Raw genomic sequence first — 24,264 nt, forward strand, 5'->3', positions numbered from 1 at the left:
TCACATAGGGAAATGCCATGAAAAATTGCGAGCTGAACGTCAGTCTTGCTGCACTATGCAGGTAAGCAGACGCACCTCATTCCTCCAATATTGTGGCGTTCTTTGCTGTCAGTGTTCAAAGATCCGACATGGACAGTACTGCACCAAATCTGACACAATGCCGTTAGTCGTTCGCTTCTGTCAAAACCTTCGTGTTGGTACTGGTAACATGCAGATAGTGGACGATGCGCAGTGCTGGCAAGGATGACGTGGGAGCGACTCTGTGGTATCTTCGCACCCTTGGAGAATATTAGCTTTACCGCTGCTAAGCATTGGTGACATGATTCCACCCAGTACTCTCAATCCTGAAGAGTGCATGGCCTTATGGTCTTCACCCGGCGTTATTTCCTTCCCTCAGACCACATATGGAAGGATGCATCCGCTTCAGCCGTGTATCCAGAGTGGCAACACTGAGACATTGCGATCTAATTCGAGACAAGGAGACATCGCCGACACAATGGCGCCTGTGGCTATCCAAGACCGCCGGTACAGCTCTGGTGCATATCAATAGTCTGATTTTGGCCCTGAACGTCATGGAAACGGTGCGGCACGTTGTGAAGGAGGCGATTCCAGCCGACTTGGGGCGCCTAACTAAGCGCAAACTGCACATTCCTTGATGAAGGCATGTTCTCAGTGGTCAGTGTTGCGATGTGGTGATGTTGTGGTCGGCCCATGAGGTCCGGCCCCCCTCACGAACTCCGACACAGCATGGAAGGCTAGTCCAGTCTAGGCTTGGCGTAAGCGCCAAATGGCACAGATCGTCTCGAGATGTTGGCTCGCTCGCGCTTCTAGGATCCTTATTCCTCTCGCTTCACGACCATCAAGCTTTACAAGCACCGGGGACGGCTCTCGATTCCATGGTCAGCTCGGGCGATTGTTCTGCACACTACCCATAGCGGCATCCACTCCCTGTATCTAGATGTTAACCGACGCCTCGCGCGCCCCACTTTCTGCGCGACCCAAGGCACATCACCGCTTGCTGCTGCATCACAGACTGCTCAGGCTGCCGCTGCCATGTACGGCTCAGCACTTGCTGCAGCTGTACCGAGTATCCAGCCCGCTCTCTTTAGTTCATGTGCCGCCGAGGCTCGGTAGATCCAGCTGCATTCAGTCGTGTAACACGAGCTATGCCGACATTTGAGACGAAAGCGACCACTCAAAAATCTCCGTTCATCTACTTAGGGCTGAAATGCAACCGTATCTTACGCTCACAGCTCTGGGCAGGCCCTCATACTAAGCCCACGTCCTTACCGTTCATGGGCCGTAGACCGCACTCACGGCGATCTTGGACGCTTCTTGCGGCAACAGTCTCTACATGGAGTGATCATACCACTAACTAGTGGTGGGAACTCTCCACTGCTGGCATCGGTAGCCTTTCGGGCTATCAATCGGCCCACTAGAGAAGCAGGGCAATGTTGCCATGCTGAAGATATAATCACTCGTACCACCCTTTGTTAATCAAACCAGCCAGCCTTCGCTTTTCGTTTACAGCTTGATCTGCGCCTATCTGCACTCGTTGACCTCGTGCGTAAAGGGTCTGGCAGCTGTCGTTTACATTTACGTTCTTTCATTCCTCCTTCCATAATCCACAATGGTTGTTTCAATCTTCAGATTGGCCACCGCCGTAGGGCTTTTCCTTCCTTCGGTGACATCGTTTGCTGTACCATCCGTCGAGCACCTCACACCCAGGCTACCAGAAGTTCCTTGGAAGAAGGATGGTCTTTGGAGTGGACGCGAGAAACGAGACGGTTACAAAACCAACTGTAACCATGGCCCACAATCGAGAGGGTGCTGGAATGGCGACTTCAGTATCGACACGGATATGGACCTTCATTGGCCGAACACCGGAAAGACTGTCAAATATCACTTGACTATCTCGAACGCCACCGGAGCCCCCGATGGGTTTGAAAGGCCAGTTCTACTGATCAATGGTCAAACGCCAGGACCTGTGAGTGGAACACTTTGCTTCAAGCTGTTCCCTTGCTAATATCTTGCAGACTATCTTGGCGGACTGGGGCGATGATCTTGAGATCACTGTAACTAACAATCTCCAAAACAACGGCACTGGACTGCACTGGCATGGCCTCAGGCAACTTGGTTCAAACGAGCAGGACGGAGTGAACGGTATCACTGAATGTCCAATCGCGCCTGGCGACTCCAAGGTCTACAAGTTCAAAGCCACACAGTACGGCACAACCGTAAGTTGCTTTTCATTGCGCATTACATGAGTGGAGCATGTCTGACAGCTGTAGTGGTATCATTCGCATTACTCCGTACAATACGGCGATGGCCTTGTAGGTCCCTTGGTCATCCGAGGACCAGCAACAGCGAACTACGACATTGATCTTGGTGCGCTGCCAATGACAGATTGGTTCCACGCAAGCACTTTCACCGTGAACGCTGCAGCTGTCCATGCGAACGGCCCTCCGATTGCGGACAACATTCTCATCAACGGCACCATGACGTCAGCCGCAGGAGGAAAGTACGCCGAGACAATCCTTACCCCAGGAAAGGCGCATTTGCTGCGCCTAGTCAATACCGGTATCAACAACTACCTCCACGTGGGTCTCGATGGTCATAAGTTCAAGGTTATTTCCGCCGATTTCACACCCATCGAGCCATTCGAGACTGACAACCTCATTCTCTCAGTCGGTAAGTTGCTCCGACCCGTTTTTTATCTGTCTGCCCGCCCGTTGCGGTGCCCACAACGTCCGTGTGTGCAACGCGCCCTCAACCACGAGAATGCACCCACGATAACTATTGCCGTGGAACGTTCCACTGACATGGTCACCAGGTCAACGCTATGAAGTCATTATCAACGCAACCGAGCCTGTTGGCAATTACTGGTGGCGAGTAGGTACTGGTGGTCGATGTGATGGCCCCAACGCAAATGCGGCAAACATCAGGAGTATCTTCCGATATGCTGGCGCTCCCGCTGTACAGCCTAACTCGACCGGCAACGTTCTACCGGTGGGTTGCTACGACGAGACCAGTATCGTCCCATACGCCAAGACGACCGTTCCCCAGGAGATGCCCGAATCGTTGACGTTCGGCTTCAACGACAATTACACGACCGACGTAACGCAAACCCAGGGTCTTGTGCAGTGGCTTGTCAATGGCAATCCGATGGCGATTGACCTCGATCGACCCACCCTACAGCACGTGCTGGACGGCAATGTTACATATGGCAACAACCGTCATGTGTTTGAAGTCGATGAGAAGCACAAGGTAAGTCTCTTTTGCTCATACTGCTATCCTCATGACTAACGGCTTTTGCAGTGGCAGTACTGGGTCATCCAACAGGATACCACCAACAACACTGCGCCTCCACTACCTCATCCTATTCATCTCCACGGCCACGACTTCTACGTTCTGGATCAACAGGAGAACGCAGTGTGGAACGGCGACATATCCCGCCTCAAGACCGACAATCCCATTCGCCGTGACACGGCCAGCCTCCCCGCCAGAGGCTACCTTGTTCTGGCGTTCGAGTCTGACAATCCCGGAGCATGGCTGATGCACTGCCACATTCCCTTCCATGTGGCTGCTGGTCTCGGTGTTCAGTTCCTCGAGCGCTCGTCTGAGATCAAGGCCAAGGATGGTTTCGCTGAGATGCAAAGAACTTGTAAGAACTGGCAGACGTACCATAGGGAGTTCCACCCCAACGGCATCCTATTCCCTGGAGATTCTGGGCTTCGGAGATAGTCCTTCGTCCATTGCTATGTCGCGTATCTCATTCGATGTATCCTTTCTTCTTTTTTCATTTACTTCGCACGACATTCCGTCGTGCATGCCTGGGCAAGACGGCGTTTCATTATCGCATGACAAACATGTGCTGCTTATCCGCGAAACCTTATCTATGGTAATAATGATAATTTTGAAACGAACAACACGTTCTATCAAGCTCTCCTTCATCACTGTGAGATCCATGCTATGTTTGAGTATGCCCGTACAACTCCAGATCATCATTAATGCCTCTCTGGGTTTCTGCGTAGAACTCGGTCACGTACCCAAATCCCCTTATCGCATTCTCAGCCTACCCTCGTAGATCAGCATCTTAACACCTCATTTTCCATTGTCGGAGCAACTATGCCGATGTTGTGATGCAAGTTGACGTTCCGTGCGCTACCCGTTGCTTTTCCTTGGTACAACCTCGGCCCCTAGCCCCGGCGTGCAGGATGCAAACGCGGTACAACTATAAGTACTTAAAAGCGCGTAGCATTAGCTAGGTCAAAATGTGTTGGAGCCGGGCTCCCGGGAAAAGGAAGAGGAACGTCAAGAGCTAGGTGCCACGCCAACCTAGGAACATCTTGAACAGATCTGCAGCCTACATCGACGTAGAAACGTGCAAAGTAGGTAACCTAACGTTGATTTAGGCTCTAGATCTGTTTAGTATTTTTTCTTGTTTAGGGTGGTGCAATCGTGAAGAGTTGGCGGCAAAGCTAGGCTATGTACTAGAGGGCCAGGGGGCTGGGAGTGTTATTGTTTTCTCCAAACTCTTCGCGAAGAGCGTTTGGGACGAAAGAGGTACCCGGCCTGTTTTTCTGGGGTGGTGCGTGTTCCTGCGTTGGTAAATGTGCTGCGCGAGGAAAGTCACTGATTGATGACGTCGAAACGAATTATTCAAGGGCAAATAGCATGTTTTCCTTTGAGTATTTGTAATGTAGATGTACCGTGCAGGTATCTATTGGATTCGAGATGGTAGTAGTAGCGAACAAGAATGTAAACACTCAAGTATGACACGGAACGGGTCGGTCAACGCTATCTCGCATCCGCGCGCGACGAAGGAACCATCAACCTCTCAATCCTCCTGCCCGCTGTTCTTGATATCGCGTGCGCGTTCTTCTTCGACTTACTAAGGGATTGAACATATGAGAAACGTTGATTCACTCCGCCCATTTGGTTCAGACGTAGCAAACGTTGCTGCCTAGGACCAGATAGGTCAGCACGTGAACTCACAGGGCTGGCGTCTCCCCTCTGCATACATAAATGCTCGCTCTCCCCCTTCCTCCCCTTACTACATCTCATGGAGTTTCTCAATCGCTCGCGTTCAACCGCACAAGAGAAATCTCATTCTTTCCAGGCCTCCCGCCTCCTACCTGGGCACCTACGTGCTGCTCGATGCGCCCCCTCCATCCAGTAGTCAGTATTGTCGTCTACTGAGGTTCCGCCGGATTTTGCTCCTCCACACGTGTGCCGCAAACGAAAGTGGGCAATGCGACCGAAAGGTCGACGCACGTTGGAGAAGAAAGTGTGCTGTGGGTAACTGTGGGCAAAGCGATCGAGAGATCTACGCACGTTAAAACAGAGTTATATGCGCTGCAGGCAACTGCAGGCAATGCGAACTGAGAAGTTCGACGCATATAGCTCTATATAAAGCATGTACCGCATGCAAATGTAGGCAATGCGGACCGAAAGGTTCGACGCATGTCTGCGACGTGTGCTACAGGCGGCTGTGGGCAAAGCGAATCAAAAGGTTCGACGCACGGAGGGAACCGTGTACCGCAAGTAAACTTGCGGTAAAGATGGACATGGTTCATCGCACGGCGAGGGATATGCAGCATGCGAGAGCTGGCTGCGAGCGTTTCGCTCATATGGTAGGCGAAAGCCGATACCATGATCCTTCTTCATACTGCACAGATGCGTGTCGATCCGCAGTCACTGAAGACATCTTTTTCGTTGAGTCTTGGCTCTTGCAGCCAGTCTTGAAGAAGAGGATAGATGAAGTATCGAGGTAGGGACGGGAGGTGTACAGTAATGCGGGCTACTTCATATTGTAACATTCACCATCAGCCGTTGAGACTTGCCATTGCATAGTTCATCCATCGATGAACTCTTCCTTTCTTGCTTCTATCCTGACCCTCTTTCAACTCTTCCTCGTGTTTGATCTCATTCTTCTCTTTTTCGGCTTTGCGCTGCTCTTCTAGTTTCACTTGCTTTTCCACTGTTAGAAGTTAGATTGCAACTCTACATTCTGATCAGAAGGGTTGATGTACACTCTGCTTTGCTGTACGACTTTTGCCCAACTCCTGCGATATCCATGACGATGACTCGAGCAAGATGCGTTGATGACCGTGAAAAGGTAACGTGTTTCTGGATAAAAAGTGTAGGTCAGCGAGGGCGTGCTGTCGTGGATACGGTGTAGCTTTAAGTGTATACAGTGATGATCGAAGGATTCGCTTCGATGCAGGTGGCAGGGCTGAGCTCTGCCTGCGCCATAAGACATAGTACGAACTAGCCGTAATCAGCAACGACAATGCGGAGGCACATGCGCCGCTACATAACGAGTAATGAAGGTCAGCAGAATGAATCGATGCTTCGTAGTCATATTATGATTGGTACTTCTATGCTAGACAACAACACTAAAGTTCATTGCCCGCGTGGTCTCCATATCATCCTCATCTTCATTGCAAGCCATCGCACAATGCGAAATGGCCACAATATGTCTTCTATTGCATGAAATTCTCAACATCAGAGAAAGTCAAGCATCCATTCGAAACCTATTTCTTGGAAGCGACTTTGGCGAGGTCGGCAAGGGCTTCGCGGCGCTTGAACTTGGCATCCTGGATTACGCCTATATGTGTCAGTCTCGGTCCAGTATAAGAAGATTTCCCTTCACTTACTGGCATCGGCATCGCTACTGAAGTTGCCAGACCATGTGATGAAGGTCTTGTTCTCGTGTGTGCCGGAGGTGACGGGGTATACGCGGATGGTGGATACGACGGAGGAGTAAGAGAGCTCGGGCTTGGAAGTGATGACGGAGTATGTGATGAAGTGGTCGATGGACTAAAACCACGAGTCAGTGTTTGATAGACTTGTTTGCATTACTGCATCACTTACGGAGTGCTCCTCCTGCTTGACCTCAAGCTCGGTGCCGTCCTTGAAGGTCCACTTGACAATGTCGGTCTCTTCCGATGTGCCCTTGACGAACTCGCTCTTGTCGAGCTTGGACCAGAACTTGCTGAAGTCCTGGAGCTTGATCAGGTGCCAGACATCGCTGAAAGACGCGTCAATGACGGCTGACTCGCTGACGGAGGTGGAGGTGGGGATAGATCCAGACATATTGGTTTGGGCGGTACAGTTAGGGACTTGGTAATTGGTTATGGGGGTTTACGGGTGATATAATGAAGATTGGTAGTCAGGGTCGTGGGCAGAAGAAGAAGTTTGGTGGGGCTCGCAGTTTGTTGCAGACTAATAGCGTCATAGCACCCTGCACTTTGGAAAGCTGCAGCTACCCCTCCTCCACATCGCTCTTGCTCGACATCGCCACTAAGCGCGTTCATCCTGATATATTATGACATATAAGTGCCCTTTCCTTTCTTCAGTACCCTGGTATAAGAGATACACAAGACAACAGCTCTCCGCTTGGCTCCCTACCACACGACTGAGAACCGTATGTTTACCTAGGTAAGAATTACAAGACCTTGCGCGACTACAACATTCCAGACTACGGAAAGTGCCTTTCTCAGATAGCGCTGTATACTGCAGTACGCTACAACATTCGTCAATTCTTCTTGATTTCATGCGTTGTATGCGGCCCGGGTGGTCTTGTCACCACTTCCGACACTCTCTACAACCTTGAGCACCTCCACTCATTTCCTTTCGAAATCATTCCAACACATTCTCCATTTGCTTTTGCATGCGGGCAAGTGATACTTCCGCCGCCGTTCATGACCTATCCCGAGAGCCCAGCATACACCACCGTGCAATGCCTGTGGCCAATCACAATCCTACCGCCACAGCCACAGCCACATCGGAGGAAATCAAGCTCCGATCTGCTAGCCGTCTGAACGCGCAACGCCCGTTTGCCTGCTCACCACCTAGCCACGCGGCACTCTAGGCACGCGGTCTCGAAGCCTATCGTCGATGATCCTTCTGGTAACTTCTTTGAGCTTCTCTAGCATTCCTAAAATGATGGGTGATTGGTCTCTGCATGCAAATGGTGCGATTGGTAACCCGAAAGGCTGCCCGTATGGGTGGCAAGTAAGTCAAAGGAGGGGTGCACATACGTACGTTCGCACGTGCGACTTGATGCCTGGAGCCGTTTGCTTTGTATAAGACGCCCAAAGAGGTAGGCTCTAACATTGAATCAACCATCACACTTCCTCAACCCACTTTACTATACGAATCATCATCATGCCATCAATCGCATACATGAACAACTCCGCTCCTTTTTGGGACTTTATCGCTGGTCTCGAGCAGCAAGGCTCGCAGCACCCATTCTTTGCACAAAACCGTAACGACGGTACCGAAAACGATCGCGAGATGCCAACCCAAGACGCTCAGGATCCCTTTGCTCCATTCAGATGGGGTCAGTTCTTTGGTGGCGAAAGGGGAATGCCTCACCGTGGCGGGCCTCCTCACGATCGTCCCGAACATCGTCATGAGAGAGCCACTGGCGAGCCAAACCAAGAACGTAGTGAACAGAAGGAGGCCGAAAATGATGCCACTATGAACGCCGAGTACGACAATGGTGAAGGCCCATCGGGCAACTCTGGGTCTGACAATGATGCTCATAACGGCGGCCGACCACATGGTCGCTGGGGTGGAGGACGTCGAGGACGCTGCGGTCATGGCGGCCCTGGAGGCTCCGGCCCACACCACCACCCCCATCCCCACGGAGGCCCACCTCGTCATGGACCACACCATCGGGGCCATCGCGGAGGCTGGGGCCCATGGGCACGCGGAGGACCTTTCGGAGGCATGGGCGGCGGACCTTCTGGTGCTGGGCGTAACGCCTGGAACTCTTTTGACCCCTCCACCTTTGCCGCCCAGTTGTTCAACCAGTTCACGGACAGTCACCCCTCCAATACTGACAACGCCACCAAGCCTAACGAGGCCGAAGACTACACACCCGATGCCGATATCTTTGACACCGAGTCTGCCTACGTCGTCCACGTCTCGCTCCCGGGGGCCAAGAAGGAGGATGTTGGTGTAAACTGGGATGCTGAGAAGAGCGAGCTCAGCATCGCTGGCGTGACATACCGCCCTGGTGACGAAGAGTTCTTGAAGACACTTGCCTTGAACGAGCGCAAGGTTGGAGCTTTCGAGAGGAAGATTCGCCTTGGGACGAGGGCAAACCCGGCTAGTGTTGATGCCGAAGGTATCACAGCGAAGCTTGAGGATGGCGTGCTCAGAGTCGAGGTCCCGAAGCTGGACTCTGGGTACGTTGAGATCCGCAAGGTGGATATCGAATAGGTGAAGGCTGTCATGATTGCAGGTCGATATGGAAACCGCGGGGTTATCGCACGTTATGGATAGTTTGATTTCGGGCGTCTTGATTCATAGTATTGCTTATAATATATCTTCCCAAAAACCCTGTCGTCTACATATACGATCTCATACTTGTTCGGTCTTTCTTCTACATACGCAAGCCAGGCAATGCAAGACCATCCTAATCAATGAGAGGGAAGTACAGCCTTTTCAAGGGGGACATCAAGTACACTGCCTTCTGCAAAGGTAATGAAGAGATACTGCTAGAGGAATATAAAGAACCAAGGCGGCTACATCGATGCTGGACGTTATCTTACTACCTTTTACAATCTGTTGTAGGCTGCATGGACTAACTTGGTTTCTCGTGGTGATAGTGAAAATCACATCATGTGCCTCACCTAGTTCCAAATTCACCAGCTCGTGGGGCATAACGTCAGTGAAAAGATTGGTTCAAAACCAGCGCTCACCTTCAATAGCTAGGCGCGCTACTTAGGTCCAAGTTTGTGCCACATCAAACGCGTCCCATTACCTTTGTCTTTCAACTCCAATCTACACCACACCAGGGAGTTCAGTTATCGCACTTCTCTAAGCCATGACTCCTCTTGCCGAGCTCACTCCACCAATAGACCAACCCCGTCGGTTCCCGACAGTCGAAGACGAGACTCCTGCTAGTGAAGCCAGTCAGATAGCAACGACCATGTCGACCTCTGGGTCATCTGCGGCTACAGAAAGAACAACCACCGCTTCTAATGCAGCAGCTGTCGAACCACCACCTCATGACATTGCTGACGTCGTCCTCGCTTCGCGATCCGAGCACACAAAGCCTCAGTCCATGGACGCCGCTACTGAGAGCGCGGACGCAGAAACGTCTCACGCCTGCTTTGCTAAACGCGACACTCATACGCCTTCTCAATGTTCCATCCGATCTGGACATGGCTACACCTCTTTCCAACATACATCGCCAGAACAAGTCTCTTCGATCTTCCCAGCCGAGCTTCCGCCGCGTCCTCCACCAAAGCAATCCTTCTTAAAGCGGCTGCAAGGTGTTTCTGCGCGCCCTGCTCAGACCGAAAAACTAATGTCCCACGATCACACCTACCGAACGCCCGACATCGAGATGGCTGCGCTCAGTGAGGCTCCGCGCTCTCACGGTGTTGACCGGTTTCGAAGCCTGACATTCTGGCTCTTGATTATGCTTGGAATGTCGTTGAGCAGTATCGTTGGAATGGTCATCCATTGGGCTGTGACCCATAGGGAGTGACGGTTTGAGGCACTACCTGGCTGAGGTGGCTGCGGGAGTGAAGCATTGGGGTTGGAGAAGCGGAGGTCATGGAGGCCATCGGGACTTCTTACGGACGTGTGGTAAAGCACGCGCATATTCTGGTATTGCGTAAAGATGGATGTCTTGCAAGCGCTCAGGTTTGGGAGCGACTAGTACCACAGGGGAAGCTAGCGATAATACATTCCGGTGTCTAGGCGGAAGGTACTGCTGCGAATAATAAATGAATGCTTTCAATTAAGGACTTCTCCTGCAATCTAGTGCTCAGTTCAAGATCTTCGCTGCTTCTAGGCGTCAAAGTCCTTTCGCAGGTGCTCAAATTGCTACATCAATAATATCTCTCTCAAAGAGTGCTCAATCCTTTACCTGATTGAACACTCCAAAATACATCAGTAAGGATGGAAAACGACATATATCCCTCCTACTACCTTACTCTTTTCCCTGCAGACCTCCCTCCACGTCCCAAAATGAAGCACGACATTATCAATCGTGCAGTACAACTATACAACGTACGTAAGCTATACATAGAAGGCCTATTATTAGCTTATACTATAGTTATAAGTAGTAAGAGTAAAGAAGCTATACTATAATTATGTAGCTTAGCGCTATTAGAGGTACTTATAGAGAGTATATATTTACTTCTTACCTTTAAACAAGACTTTTTTAGTTAAGTATAGTTTTTATATAGTCTATATACTTATACTACAGTTATAAGGCGTATTTAGTAACTTATAGAGTTATACTATATATATCTCTACTTACTCTAGGCTGTACGTACCCCTAATAGCCCCTAATTGTGCTGTATTACGAAACGATGGAAACGCTGTTATCGTCAATGTCTTCTTTGTTCTCTTTCTCTCCAAAAAGGCCCAGAGTACCAAAAATTGAAGACGAGCTTGAATGCTGTTGATTCACAACGCAGGAAATTGCAGAATGCAAGGCAAGGCAGGAATTATGGGATGAGATACACCGAGGTTGACTATTGGCTTTCCAGGTCTCTAGGAGATCAGAGTAGATTGAGACGAAGACAAGAGATAACGGATGAGCCGACAGCGCTTTAATGAACCATAATAATGAAGTTCATGGGAGGACAAGCTTCGAAAGATGGTCGCGCAATATACCCAGTTTGCATTACTATGGACTATATATGTGGACTGCTTAGATTGGCAAAATAGAGCTAGATCTGGTACCTAGAACGGTGGTTTCTCAACGAATTGATCGTTGACTTCAAGTTAGTATAAAGTAGACACCGACAAGAGACCAGACTTTAATGATCGTCGTATGTCATAGCTTCCGTGGGGACTTGACTGAACGAAGTCGGTCCCCCCACGTCAAAACTAAATACAAGTCCTTTGTATCCAATGTATCCAAACCACTGCTTCTTCCGTCCAGGATGATGTTGCAAACGAATGACACTCATCCCAAACAAGTGCCTACTATAGTAAGCGGCTCAGGAGAAACACAAGGTCGTGACCATCAGTGCTGTTGAATGCCATGCACGTATATCTCTTGTGGTAGGGACGATCTATGACAACATTCGTCAGCTGAACTCACGATATACTGTGGTTCTGATGTGGTACTCACAAGATCTATCTACCCTGGTTGCAGAGGTACATGTGCTTGCAACTTTCCGCAGACATCCACTTGTAAAACGGCTTGTCAAGAACAACGTCGTGAGGCATGGCAGAATCCTGCACCTGAAGCCAAGGCTTTGCTTCAAGCTCTTCGGGCGTGGCTTGGGCCTTTTGTTCTTCTATCTTGTAGTACCAGGCTCGCCAAGGTTGGTCTAGGTCTGGGGCAGGTTGCCAGTCGGGACGGTCGAACATTTCGGACGCGGTACTGTGTAGATGGAACTATAAAGGGTAAATTGATGGTTGACTAGAGACAGTCCAGAAGAGAACGAGGGTCTAACAAAGTGGGCGATGCAGTACAAACACTTATTTAGCAGCCAAACCAAAGAGCGGGTATGAGGCTGAATGAGGGGTAAACGTTATCAGCAAAACGCCTGAAGCAATCATGTTGTAATGCGTTGACCGGCGAAAGCTAGTCGCGTACTACATGACCAGGTCTGCTGCTGCACACAAGTGCCGCATATACACAGTCGACCAATTAATCACGGACGAGAGAAAGGTAAGGCAACTTCAGCGCCCGATACGCTTGTTGTTGATGCAGCCGTGTGTGACGAGGCTTGCATGTACAGATTGACGGTTGGACCGAACGGCTCCTTGTCCTCTAATCTCACAGCCTCTTGACTCACCGGTCGAGTAGCTCAGGGCTACACTGCCGTGGTGATTTGCTTTTCCTCGTTAATCACTTACTGAATCCGGCGTTCTTCGTGCTGGATCGCTTGGTCATGCGCAACTGCGATGCGGATGAGTGCATATCCGTATGAACGATTGGCTGAGACGTACTGTCTCAGCGAAGCGTCTGTGATGAACACGAACTCATGAGGGTGGCCATTTCCGAGCCTTTCTACACTGGAAGATTTCGTGGCTGTTCAGGCTGTGGGGGCGGTACAAGGCTGAATCCTGGCCCCTCGCCAACGTTTGGAAGGCTGAGGCGACACATCCCTCTTGGTACTTTGAAGGATGCTCGTAGCTTGTTTTGACCAGAGTGAAGGCATAATCTAGGTGGAAAGACAACAGCACCACTTCACCCTTACCCGGCATGCTTTCATCTAGACGAATCGCAATCAACCAAGGCTAGATTGGATTTCTTTTTGCGTAGGCGCGTTTGCGATTGGCATGGCTGCGAATCGGGCCTCTGAACATGAAGTAAGTATATTTTGATGGTGTTTTTCTTATTCTCATAGGATGGCGATGGCTGAAATGTACAGCGTGTCAATGTGTTGACGCAGCAAGCTTGCCCAGGTGGTGAGAGCTCTATTTACTGATTTCTGGCTGATGCCCAAACGACTAGCGCAACTCCATTTGCGGCTACGGCTGCCACTGCCCCTCCAACGCGACCCCGCAGCCCAGAGTGGGACAGAGCTATCGCGGCGTGCAAGAACAGGCTTCAACACAATGACTGGAGTGAAATTGAGAAGTTCAGATCAGCTGGAGAGCTGCAAGATTTCGTGGATGGCCTACAAAAGAAGTACAGCGACAAGCGCATGAACAAGTTCCTCCGTCGATGTCATCGCATCATTGACCACCTCAGACCATTTTCGAAAGCAATCGACGTCTTTGTTCAATCAGATCCCACTGTATCATGCCTTGTGTGGGGTAGTATCAGGGTCGTCCTTGAGGTGAGCTATATCTAGTAGACATGGGTCACATTCTGATCGTTTGCGGCTACTGACCGCACGCAACAAACAGATAGCTACCATTACGGATGAGGTGGTCGAGCTTGTGGCCACAACTCTAGAGAAGGTCTGCCGCCACTTTCCCAGGTTTCAACGGCTACATGCAGTGTTCCCGATGGCTCCAGCATATGAAAGGGCGCTCGTGCGTTTGTACGAAAGTTTCGCGGAATTCTCGATATACATAATCAACTACCTCCGTACCAATACTATCAGTAAGTATAAGACTACAGAACATATTGTTACAGCCACACTGGCTAACTTTTACGCAGAGAACATTGCCAAAAGTGTCTTGGGAAAGCTCAAACATAAGCTCAAGAAAAAGAGTGACAGGATCGGCGTCCAAATCGAAGAGATGCAAGAAGAAGGGCGTGTAGCAGCACAGGAAGTGGCTAAAACACGCCAAGATACACTCGAAAGTCTGCTCAAAGCGCCGCCGGACGACTTCTCGGGAGTCAAGCCAGCGAAGTATATTCCGCATTCCAAGAATCAGGGTTTTGTCGGGCGTGAGCAGGAGCTTAAACAACTGAGGACGTACCTCATTCAACCTCCCATACATCGAGCGCAACTATCTCCAGCAGCCAACGCCAACATCAATACATCCCAGTTGATACCCAAAGCAGTTGTGCTTCACGGTCTTGGTGGCCAAGGGAAGTCAGAACTCGCACTACAGTTTGCGTACGAGACCTGGGCCGACTTCGATTCTATCCTATGGGTTGCAGCCGAGACGCCACAGAAGACTCAAACATCCTTCTCGAAAATTGCACGCACCCTGAACATGCCATCAGCACGCTCCAATTCTACTGCTGATGCCACTAAGATGAGCGGCGATGTTCTTCAATGGCTCCGTAAAACGTCGAGTTCCTGGTTGGTCATATTTGACAACGCACCCGACGAGGACTACAAGTTTTTGCAAGAAGACTATTGGCCTCAGGGTACGTCTGGTTCCATCTTGATAACGACTCGTGCAGCCCGCTTGGAGCGGGAGTTTAGCATTCCGCACCATATACCTCTAGGCCCATTGGGCGTTAAGGCATCGATTGAGATGTTGCTGGGTCGCCTACCAGAGCGCACGACCTCGCAAGCACAAGATACTGCCGAAGAGTTAGCGAATCGTCTTGGTCATCTCCCGCTAGCTTTGAGCCAGATGTCAGGCTATATTGAGGAATCAGGTTTTTCACTCAGCTCGCTTCTTGCTACATACGATAGCTTCGGCAACCGCTCGGAACTTCACAGCAAATCCAAACCAAGCTCAACCACAGCCTACAAGCATACTATGGCGACTGTTTGGGAAATGAACGTCGCTTTGTTGAAGAGCAATCACGCAGATGCAGCTCGAACTCTTAGTTTGCTTGCATTCTGGGACCCTGATGGTAAAAACAACCTCGAGATTATCGTAATAAGAGTTCTTAATGTCTGATATCTTTCCAGGCATCCCTCAATCATCTTTGAAAGACACATCACAAGAAGTCAACCTTGTGAAAGACTTCCAGTACCTCTCACAACCATTGCCATGGGGTGACAGCATACAGGCTTTGCAAAAGCATCATCTTGTTACGGTCGACCGTGCCAAAGACATTCTCAAGATACATCGAGTTCTTCAAGACTTCTCGATCACCAAGCTGGACGATAGTCTCAAAGCTGACGCTTTTGTTACAACCATACAACTTCTGCATCATGATTTTCCAACAAAGAGTCTTGCGCAAAAGAGGGGATTCGAAGAGATTCGAAAGCTGGGGGACCAGTTTTATCCGCATGTACTCACAGCTCTAAGCAGATACAGAGACCTCAAGCTTCACCTAGCCCCTTCCCCGGAACTTTACGACCTGCTGGAGCACCTTTTCTGGTAAGATCTTCTCTCCAGCTTCCTGACCTCGCTCCCTTTGCGAATTTCAGAGCCTGCATGACGCAAACTTCCGTCCCATCTAGATAGAATGCTCACCGCTCTCTAGGTATCTGCATCATCGTGGGCTGTACAAAACAGCTGAGCCTTATTTTGAGATTGCGCGTAACATCTACAACGAGGAACGAGACACTAACCTGACAAAACTTGCATTCCTCGAAGGCACGCTGGGGACCATACATCGTAACTCGGACGATGCAGGAGGTGCGGTAAAGTACTTTAGTGAAGAAATCCGACTTTATGAAGAGGCGATCAACAGCGGTGTGATTGAGGCCCACAACGAAAAGGTCGCCATTGCCTACGAACATATGGCTGTCGCGACACAACAACTTGGTCACTACGATGAGGCTTTCATATGGCATGACAAGAATCTTGCAATCCTGCTGAAATACTATAAGGACGATGTCATCAATCTTGCTATCGCATTTGTGAACAAGTGCTGGGCTTTGTGGAAGACCGGCAAGCTGGATGAAGCGGAGCAGACGCTAAATTGGGTATTAGCAACATCGCAAACCGCATTGGATGTCAATAGTCAGGACTTCCAGGCATGCCGCGCGTGAGTGTGCTCGAACGAGGCGTTCACATCCACATTACTATGATTGAATCTGGGCTGATTTCTGAATAGCCGGAATTTTGCTTTGCGGGTGCTCGGAAACGTATATCTTGCACAGCAAAGATGGGAGGCCGCTTTCGATACGCACAAACTTGCTTTCAAGCTTCAAGTACAGACTTGGGGTGAGAAACATTTCGAGACCGGCGTTCTGTTTCACCGGATTGGTTGTCACTATGAGTGGAGAGGCGATACCAATGGGGCTATGTAAGTAAGGTTCACGCTGCAGCGCACACCCGATCTGACTGTGTCCAGTGAGCAATTTCGTGCCGCACTGGCCATCTTCGAGACGACCCACGTCTCCATGGAGTCGCACATTATCCGGACGCGGTACAAACTCGGTTCAGTGCTTGTACGCTACGGCGACCCGCTCGAAGGCGAAAAGCTGATGGATCAAGCAAGGCATGGTAGATATACCCTCAAGGGCATCGACCCAGGGGTGGACGATGACATGGATGCTTATGATATGTTGGTCCCTTATTGGGCTTGGTGAGCTTCAGACCTATAGAGCGTTATGCGTCGCTTTAGCAATAAGTCATTGTCTTTTCTGTATGTTGTCTTGATCAACATATCGGTATCATACATATGTTGGCGCAGGAATGCATACGTGCAGACTGTTAAAAAGGTGAGCGTAGAGTGCACGCCACCTGGGCACGCCAGGTGCATAATGAGTGCCTGAGGTCTTGCCAAAATGCATAGGTAAGCAAATGAGTTCAACGCGTAATAGACGACAACGTCAGTCACAAGGAAATGAGGTCTGGTAGTCAGATTACAAGTAGTTCCGAAACGCCGAGATTGATGAAAACTTCGATAGTTGGGGGGTCACCGTGATGTCCAGTGCTGACGGAGGGCTTATCGATACTGGCACTACATGACTCGCGCGAGCTATCGAAATCACATCATCAACTCGAAATCCACGAACACAACTTTGCTTTGAGAGCTATCGCGTCCCCATATCGTGACTATCGCATCCCCACATCGTGACTATCGCCATCCGACAACGGGACGATCGCCAGGAACCGGCTATAATGCACGATGATTTACACCGCAATCCGCGAACTTGGGTTCGGCCTGACAGGCGCGCCGAGCATTGGCATGCAGTCGCTTCTGGGCATCGTCACTTCTGTGGACAAAACCCATGTGGACCTTCCTCTTTGCGCAAAGAGCGGAGCTAGTCAGGACCATGGAAACTACCATGGCTGGTCTCTTATCGCGAGAAGTCAGCACTATAAAGTAGAGCTGGTGAGTCGGACATGTCGATTGTACTTGCGTAGCCTCAGCCAACTAACGCGACCATGCACATCTCTCGCGTAGCCGCAGCCACGGCTGTCCTCGCCGGCAGCGTTTCTGCTGTAAACTTCACCGGCGATGTTGTGAATGGCGTCCCGGTCATCAGCGGTCTCGAACTCGCTGATGTGCCTCCGCAAACCGTGTCCAAGTACTACATGCGAGCGGGTGAGCTCAATGGCGGGCATCCCGTGCACATCCCCATCATGGTTGCGCGAGGAACCCCGGAGAGTCTGCACACGGGCAAGAAGCTGTCGCTCTCAGCTTCCATCCACGGCGATGAGTTGAACCCGGTTCGCGTGGTTCAGCGCATGTTTGAGCAGCTTCAAGACCAAGTCGCGACGCTCAATGGCACAGGTATATATATTGAATCTTCGTATAGATCATTGCTGACGTTCATCGAGTCATTGGCATCCCGACGGTCAACCCCATGGGAATCTACCTCAACCAGCGAAACTACTTCACGTCTGGCGCCAGTGGTTCTCTCACGAACGTCAACCGCATCTTCCCGGGTGTCTCGGCCATGGAAGGAGGCAGTGGCCCCGACATCTTGGCGTACAACATCTGGAACCAGATTTGGGCCAACACATCAAATGTTGACGTCGGTATTGACCTGCGTAAGGCCTACCACATTCAATCCGGAGCAAAGCAATACTAACATCATTGCAGATACACCCAGCTCCGGCGGAGAGACTTCGCTGTGGTGCTACTCCGACTTCCGCCTCCCCTACGTCGAGCGCCTCGCCAAACTCCTCCAACCCGATACCCTCAAGATTGATCCTGGTGAGCCAGGGTCCATCGAGACAACCTTTGTCGATTACGGCATTCCCTCGCTCACGGTAGAGATGGGACAAGCAAAGGTCTGGAACAATAGCCTGATTGACCGCGTAGTCGACTACGTGAACCGCGTCATGGTCGACCTCAAGATGACGGGTACAAACGAGACCGTGGAGCCAGATCTCAGCAACACATACATGATCACCACCTTCCACGACACGTGGTCGCAATACGGAGGCTTCGTTGAGAGGCTCGTACAGGTCGATGAGCCAGTCACCAAGGGCCAGCCTATCGCCCACATCCGCAACCCCTTTGGTGACATTATCGAGACGCTACTTTCACCAGAGACTGGACGTATGTTCCAGAGCCCCCGGGATCCCAGCATCGAGCCTGGTGGCAGTGTCGGACAAATCGCATACAACAGCACGGATCCGGAGTGTGCTGACGGGTGCATCCTTTCGGGACCTCAACGTAGGCGATGATCCCGCATACAATACTCAAATCTAGCAGACACTTTAAATCAATGCTGCGCACACATTGGGTCGCCGTTTCGACCATATACATTCTGTTCACTACGATGAAACGGAAATCACTGCTTGATTGTGTGTTTGCTTTCCTACAAATATTTAGCCGCTCTCCCATCCACTCTTACAAAAACATATCCTTCCGCGTGTTTCGTCGGATGAGAAGTATGCATTATGTGAGCACTGTGCAATCTCCTCAGACGACTGTCCCTTAATCGGACGTGTAGCAGACACAACGAATCTCGACGCTCTCTCTCATCTCAGCCAGAATGTTCGTTTCGTGATGGGGAAAAGCTGCGTGCGCACAATCTAGCGAGACTCAAAGTTAGTGACATGATTTGCATACTGTCAATCCCTACTTACAGTCTGCTGCATTCGGGTTTGAGTCCATTTGCTTCATGATCCATACCTCATGTGGCATCATGTCACTGGCGAAGTACCAACGGTGTTTGTCGTTGTAGTAGATGTTGCAACCCTCACCGATTGAGTCTGCGTATACCTGATCCACATCGACAATGTCACTTGAGTCGCAGCTCCGGTAGTCGCATACGGCTAGAGGCCAGTCTTTCACCGGCCCATTAAGAGGCTTCCACACCCTGAGTCTATTAACATATAATCTCTTTGGATGAGAGTCTGACAAGCGTACCCTATCATCTGCGTACGGCCTTTCCGCGGGTCGAGACCTGCCTTCTCAAGCGAAAGAAGAGCTTGTTTGACACGTTCGCCTCGAGACGAGTCTGGCACTGTCAGCAACTGTCTCACTGTTTGTATCGCAATATCACACAAGAAACCTACCGACGTGAACAGCCCGGATAGGTTGAACATGCTTCTCTTGAAATTGCGCTGCGGGGAACTCAGGAGTGCGTCGACGTATCTGTTGATCAGGTCAGTAACATGTTCGAGTAGAACATATCTGGCTCTTCCCACCGTGCAGTCATACACCTCTACCCAGGTCACGCCTAACTTCTTCTTCAGAAAGTCCTCGATCTCCTTGAAATATGTCTTGGAGTTCTCGCGGAAGTCTTCGAAGTCTTCATGATTGAACCGTGTCTGGAATTTCGCAAGCTCGAAACCATATTCGTCAAGTTTGAACTGCGACTCTCGTCCGCGTATATCTTCAATGCTCACGTTGTAATAGTCAAACTCAAGGTTGGTTTGTTTGGCTTCAGGTATGTCGTCGATAGGGAAACGGATGAAGAAAGGCTTCTCGTGTTTAAAACGATCGTCGTACTTCAGGTAACAAAGACTGCCAGCACTCTGGACGGGGTTCACGAGAGTCATGATCGTAGTATGGTATCAGCGTGAGTCTGTTAACAGTCTAGTTTGCCTTGCGTGGTGACTGCCTCCGCTTTTTACGCGATGTCCCGCTATGCGGCTCTGGACACACGGAAGGCTCGACCGGAATCGTCTGACCGGTCTGTTGAGGGGCAATGCCATTGGCGTTCAGCCTGCTTCGTTGTCAACGCATTACTATGCACCAAGAGAGCGGGCAACCATTGCCTTGCGCCACCTCATATGTACACTGCATGTCGCCTGAGTTCATCACATAACCCCTGTACTGTCCCGTCGTGGGGGCCAGGGTAAAGCCGCAGTCGTACACACTTGGTGACGATTACCCAGCCTTTCGACTCTTCTTCCTGCTCAAAACTCATGCTTCGTTCACTGCGTCGTTCAGTATTTTCATCCCTTCACAGACCGAACCTGCGATCAACGATGTCCACGTTTCCTACTGCGACGCTTACTCGCGTCGGAACGATTCCGTACTATGTCCCATCGAGCTTAGCGCCAATACCCGCAGATTCCCGCCGCCTGATCTTTGGCAACGCGCCTGATTTCAGCGACGGGCCTCTCCCAATATCTTTGTTGGTCTTCGAAGACGCAACGCATGCCTCGCATTCAGTCCTGTCCTCAACCGTCAACTCTTGGCTCCAGACAGACGATGTATTCAATGCGGATTTTCTTCAACATGTGTACTTCCTATTCCTCACGCAGACTGATGCATTTGATCTGGACGAGTCGAGCATCGGCATACTGAACGACTGGAAGACTCAAAGCGTACATGCTGTGTCGGTGAACTCGACTGCGCACGATGATAGTTTTCGTGGTGGGCCATATTTTGCCTCGAATGTTGGCATTCGGGAAGCATGGCGTTTGTTCGAAGACGCCAACGAAGCTTTCCAGTTTCCAGTGGTTCCAGATGAGCATAGAGACAATACGTGCGTACTTCCGTATACCAACATCATCCACATCTGGCTCTACTGATAAGTTGTTCTCAGATTCAACATCCCCGGAACAGCTGCTGTTCCAGTTCCCAGTCGTTGCTATTATGATCGACCTTCCAATACCAAGCCTCTATCTGGCATGAGAATAGCTATCAAGGATAATATTGATCTGAAAGGGGTGCGAACAAGCGCCGGTAACCGTGCCTATCAAGCTCTCTATGCAGAGAAAGCACGTAGCGCTGTGTGTGTTGAGAAGCTTATAGAGGCCGGGGCAGTGATTGTAGGAAAAACAAAGACAGTTCAATTCGCTTCCGGAGAAAATGCCCGGGATTGGATTGACTTTTTTCCGCCCTTCAGTCCTAGGGGCGATGGGTATCAAGACCCTGGTTGCAGTAGCGCGGGAAGCGCCACTGCAGCATCGGCGTACGACTGGATAGACGCCACTTTGGGAACCGATAGTCAGTCAATCTACTGTTCGAAATCTTATACAACTAACGAGTTCTCAGCATTTGGGAGTGTGGTAGGTCCTGCGGCTGATCATGGCGTATTTGGACTTCGACCTTCTTTAGGGAGCATATCGACGGAGGGCACCGTACCAGTCTCAAAGTGAAAATACACCATGAGTCTCATCTGTACATCAAACTAACACGTGCACAGGCTAATCGATACGGTCGGCTTCTTCACACGCAGCATTCAGATAGCTACGGCTCTGTCTCGAACGTTGGGTGCTCGCGACATTACCAGCAACTTGTGCGCGGCCAGTATCGAGCTGTTGTACCCTACTGATGTCTTCTCCGGATCCGACGAGATGTATCTATCTCATATTGAGCCTTTCATACGCCATTTGGAAGAATTTCTCCAGGCCAAACGGAAGAAGCTTGACGTGGACGGCCTTTTCAGGCAACAAGCTGTCGTTGGTGGGAGCTCACTGAAGGAGTACCTAGATACCGTGAGCATCTCGGCTTTCATTCTCTCGAATCCTTGCTGACGCACATAGCAGACCGTTGCTCATATTCAGCTGTACGACTGCTACCAGAACTGCCTACCATTCCTCCGCGACTACAAACAAATCTTTCACAAGAAGGCATTCGCCGACCCGTATATCGAGTACAAATGGTCTGTCATTATGGTGGAGACGAAGTACACTTGAGCTAATCGTTCGGCCAGGTCTCTTGGCAAGAACCTCACGGTAGAACAATATGAGCAAGCCGTCAAGGAGCGAAACACCTTTGGAGATTGGATGCGTACTGCCATACTACCGCAACCATCCGATGGAAAGACTTTAGACAAGATACTCATCTTTCCGAACGGAGACACCGAACCCTTCGATCGACATGAGTATCTCAAGTAAGCGAGCTGGTGAAAAAATGAGCTACACAAAGCTGACATCGCGCAGAAGATCACTGGAGGAAGGCGCGAGCAAGAAGCAAGGCTTTGGATATAAGCCAAATGTTATGGCTGTTCTTGCGGGCTTGCCATTCTTCACCATTCCCTGTAAGCCACGATCTACGAGAGTACGATCCAAGGCTTGACTCACACATCTCAGATGGCCAGTATCCGTATAAATCGGCAGTTACGGGTAACGTAGAATACCTCCCTGGTGCCATTGCCGTAGTAGGCCCACAAGGTATGTTCATCGATGGTTGTGTTCAATGGAATGATCTGTTAACAATTTTAAGGGAGTGAAAGCGCCATGCTCGAGCTTCTCCAAGAGTTTTTGGAACGAACTCCCGAGATGCGTGATACTGTGTTGACCGGGCCAACTTCGTTTCCGGTGGATCATAAAGCGTCTCCTTCGCTTTGAAGCCAGAGGGTGATTAAGGCGTATACACTTGTTCCCGGTTCATATATAGACATCTGCGCTGGATTAGTTCCTATACTCTTCTTGTAGCACGACTCGCGTGCAGGAGACTCTGTCAATGGAGACGCGTCTGCTACCACTGAGCACTATATCGCGTGACGGAGCGTTAAGACAAGTACATGAGATGAAGCAAGTGGGTATCATCAAAGAAGTGTTCAAGTCCAGTTTAGCCCTCTACTGGTATCGAAAAGGTCGTACAATAAGGGTGAATGTAAGCGACGGAGCGTAATGAACATCCTCAAATAGAGCGTGAACCAAGCTTTGGTGAATACAATAATCGCTCGCTCGCATCACTGAAGTAAACGGTGGTGATGTGGTGTCCTCGCTCGATCATTTCATTACTTCTGTCTAACCTCAGGCTATTGTAGCATCCAAGACAATATTTTGATGCTTCAGCAGAGACTGATCAATACAGCCCTGCTGCAACTCATGCGATCATACAACCATCCTTCATGAAGAATACATCTAAGCAGAGGAAGGTTCCCTTTCCTGAGCAGGGGGGCCACCAACGTTACCCCTCTGGCCAGTAGGTACATCGTCGAGATTCCTCTGAGCCGCATGTGTAGGGTCATCCTTCAGTGACCTGATACCACCACCAGTTGTCTGGTCCTTAACGTTGCTAGCCAGGCCGGTCAGGCCCTGGCCCTTCCTGGATCCATCGTGGAGGTCTTGAGATGTCTGACCTTGGCCTGGGTGGCCGAGACCAGTGTGGACGTCACCTGAAGTGGCGCCCTGAAGGGTGTCGGAGGCTTGGTGGTACAACTTTTGGTTGTTTAGGTCAGGGTTGGGCTGGAAGGTCTTGGATGCTGGGGCGGTGCCAGCGGGGAGGGTTTGTGCGTTGAACTCTGGGACGGCATCATTACCAACGAGCTTTCCGGGTTGATGCTGAGGTTTGTTAGTCTGGTTCAACGATCTCGTTAGGGAGAGCTTGGTGTCGTTGATCGAGGCTTCAATGAGTCCAGAAGACAACGACGTGAAGACATGTAACCATATCAATGAAACTTGTGTATACTTACACCACCTGACATGAGGGGCTCACTGGGCGCAACGTGTCCAGCAAATTGGCGGCCATCGCTGACAGCATCGGGGTTCTGGTTCTGGCTCATGTTTGCGATGTGTATTTGATATGTAGCGCGAGCTTTGAACTGTAGTGAATGGGCAAATGTGAAGATTGCTGGGTAGGAAGATGAGTGTCGTGTGCTATGTGAAGTAAACTTCCAACATGGGCTTTCTATAATCCCATATGAT

The 24,264-nt window shown here is 50.4% G+C and overlaps 10 protein-coding genes across 10 annotated transcripts; 6 read left to right on the forward strand and 4 right to left on the reverse strand.

Moving 5' to 3' along the window:
- Positions 1 to 1,630: 1,630 nt before the first annotated feature.
- On the forward strand, positions 1,631 to 3,744 carry BKA58DRAFT_410451 (laccase; the record flags this gene model as incomplete). Its single annotated transcript, XM_046172220.1, has 5 exons — positions 1,631 to 1,987; positions 2,037 to 2,237; positions 2,292 to 2,691; positions 2,834 to 3,267; positions 3,319 to 3,744. 5 exons carry the CDS (start codon positions 1,631 to 1,633, stop codon positions 3,742 to 3,744), a joined length of 1,818 nt encoding a protein of 605 aa, XP_046025888.1.
- A 1,994-nt stretch (positions 3,745 to 5,738) lies between these two features.
- Positions 5,739 to 6,346, reverse strand: BKA58DRAFT_468116 (uncharacterized protein; the record flags this gene model as incomplete). The annotated part of the gene is made up of 2 exons (XM_046175093.1): positions 5,739 to 5,983; positions 6,036 to 6,346. Coding segments are annotated over 2 exons (326 nt in total), but the record flags the coding sequence as incomplete, so codon positions are not given.
- On the reverse strand, positions 6,347 to 7,190 carry BKA58DRAFT_468117 (uncharacterized protein). The gene is made up of 3 exons (XM_046175094.1): positions 6,880 to 7,190; positions 6,663 to 6,825; positions 6,347 to 6,613 (listed from the first exon to the last, which is right to left on the reverse strand). The coding sequence occupies exons 1-3, from the start codon at positions 7,099 to 7,101 to the stop codon at positions 6,540 to 6,542; spliced, it is 459 nt and encodes a 152-aa protein (XP_046025890.1). The 5' UTR covers positions 7,102 to 7,190; the 3' UTR covers positions 6,347 to 6,539.
- A 592-nt stretch (positions 7,191 to 7,782) lies between these two features.
- BKA58DRAFT_381785 (HSP20-like chaperone) lies at positions 7,783 to 9,569 on the forward strand. The gene has a single exon (XM_046170038.1). It carries the CDS (start codon positions 8,176 to 8,178, stop codon positions 9,235 to 9,237), a length of 1,062 nt encoding a protein of 353 aa, XP_046025891.1. The 5' UTR covers positions 7,783 to 8,175; the 3' UTR covers positions 9,238 to 9,569.
- Positions 9,570 to 9,844: 275 nt separating this feature from the next.
- On the forward strand, positions 9,845 to 10,513 carry BKA58DRAFT_400561 (uncharacterized protein; the record flags this gene model as incomplete). Its single annotated transcript, XM_046171600.1, has 1 exon — positions 9,845 to 10,513. One exon carries the CDS (start codon positions 9,845 to 9,847, stop codon positions 10,511 to 10,513), a length of 669 nt encoding a protein of 222 aa, XP_046025892.1.
- Positions 10,514 to 13,019: 2,506 nt separating this feature from the next.
- BKA58DRAFT_381787 (uncharacterized protein) lies at positions 13,020 to 16,914 on the forward strand. The gene is made up of 8 exons (XM_046170039.1): positions 13,020 to 13,305; positions 13,451 to 13,778; positions 13,849 to 14,047; positions 14,105 to 15,205; positions 15,264 to 15,678; positions 15,785 to 16,291; positions 16,361 to 16,552; positions 16,601 to 16,914. The coding sequence occupies exons 1-8, from the start codon at positions 13,301 to 13,303 to the stop codon at positions 16,836 to 16,838; spliced, it is 2,985 nt and encodes a 994-aa protein (XP_046025893.1). The 5' UTR covers positions 13,020 to 13,300; the 3' UTR covers positions 16,839 to 16,914.
- A 726-nt stretch (positions 16,915 to 17,640) lies between these two features.
- Positions 17,641 to 18,891, forward strand: BKA58DRAFT_438427 (uncharacterized protein; the record flags this gene model as incomplete). Its single annotated transcript, XM_046173587.1, has 3 exons — positions 17,641 to 17,989; positions 18,037 to 18,249; positions 18,302 to 18,891. The coding sequence occupies 3 exons, from the start codon at positions 17,641 to 17,643 to the stop codon at positions 18,889 to 18,891; spliced, it is 1,152 nt and encodes a 383-aa protein (XP_046025894.1).
- A 253-nt stretch (positions 18,892 to 19,144) lies between these two features.
- Positions 19,145 to 20,214, reverse strand: BKA58DRAFT_438428 (uncharacterized protein; the record flags this gene model as incomplete). Its single annotated transcript, XM_046173588.1, has 5 exons — positions 19,145 to 19,242; positions 19,297 to 19,529; positions 19,580 to 19,670; positions 19,729 to 19,807; positions 19,861 to 20,214. 5 exons carry the CDS (start codon positions 20,212 to 20,214, stop codon positions 19,145 to 19,147), a joined length of 855 nt encoding a protein of 284 aa, XP_046025895.1.
- Positions 20,215 to 20,261: 47 nt separating this feature from the next.
- Positions 20,262 to 23,318, forward strand: BKA58DRAFT_143168 (amidase signature domain-containing protein). Its single transcript, XM_046164633.1, has 9 exons — positions 20,262 to 21,149; positions 21,210 to 21,613; positions 21,662 to 21,761; positions 21,813 to 22,104; positions 22,156 to 22,271; positions 22,323 to 22,502; positions 22,552 to 22,649; positions 22,702 to 22,782; positions 22,835 to 23,318. The coding sequence occupies exons 1-9, from the start codon at positions 20,584 to 20,586 to the stop codon at positions 22,957 to 22,959; spliced, it is 1,962 nt and encodes a 653-aa protein (XP_046025896.1). The 5' UTR covers positions 20,262 to 20,583; the 3' UTR covers positions 22,960 to 23,318.
- A 163-nt stretch (positions 23,319 to 23,481) lies between these two features.
- On the reverse strand, positions 23,482 to 24,122 carry BKA58DRAFT_400566 (uncharacterized protein; the record flags this gene model as incomplete). Its single annotated transcript, XM_046171601.1, has 2 exons — positions 23,482 to 23,901; positions 24,033 to 24,122. The coding sequence occupies 2 exons, from the start codon at positions 24,120 to 24,122 to the stop codon at positions 23,482 to 23,484; spliced, it is 510 nt and encodes a 169-aa protein (XP_046025897.1).
- Positions 24,123 to 24,264: the final 142 nt, after the last annotated feature.

Source organism: Alternaria rosae (genome assembly GCF_020736505.1).
Source record: "Alternaria rosae strain MPI-PUGE-AT-0040 chromosome Unknown BKA58scaffold_4, whole genome shotgun sequence".
Taxonomy (NCBI): Eukaryota; Fungi; Ascomycota; class Dothideomycetes; order Pleosporales; family Pleosporaceae; genus Alternaria; species Alternaria rosae.

Bases quoted from the DNA above. Each gene is read 5' to 3' on its own strand.
- BKA58DRAFT_468117 (XM_046175094.1), bottom strand. From the start codon at position 7,101: ATGTCTGGATCTATCCCCACCTCCACCTCCGTCAGCGAGTCAGCCGTC. The intron at 6,826-6,879 runs GTAAGTGATGCA...TCGTGGTTTTAG, and splicing joins TCAAGCAGGAGGAGCACTCC to TCCATCGACCACTTCATCAC. The intron at 6,614-6,662 runs GTAAGTGAAGGG...TGACACATATAG, and splicing joins CAGTAGCGATGCCGATGCCA to GCGTAATCCAGGATGCCAAG.
- BKA58DRAFT_381785 (XM_046170038.1), top strand. From the start codon at position 8,176: ATGCCATCAATCGCATACATGAACAACTCCGCTCCTTTTTGGGACTTT.
- BKA58DRAFT_381787 (XM_046170039.1), top strand. The intron at 15,206-15,263 runs GTAAAAACAACC...ATATCTTTCCAG, and splicing joins TGCATTCTGGGACCCTGATG to GCATCCCTCAATCATCTTTG. The intron at 15,679-15,784 runs GTAAGATCTTCT...ACCGCTCTCTAG, and splicing joins CTGCTGGAGCACCTTTTCTG to GTATCTGCATCATCGTGGGC.
- BKA58DRAFT_143168 (XM_046164633.1), top strand. From the start codon at position 20,584: ATGCTTCGTTCACTGCGTCGTTCAGTATTTTCATCCCTTCACAGACCG. The intron at 21,150-21,209 runs GTGCGTACTTCC...AGTTGTTCTCAG, and splicing joins GATGAGCATAGAGACAATAC to ATTCAACATCCCCGGAACAG. The intron at 22,503-22,551 runs GTAAGCGAGCTG...GACATCGCGCAG, and splicing joins GATCGACATGAGTATCTCAA to AAGATCACTGGAGGAAGGCG.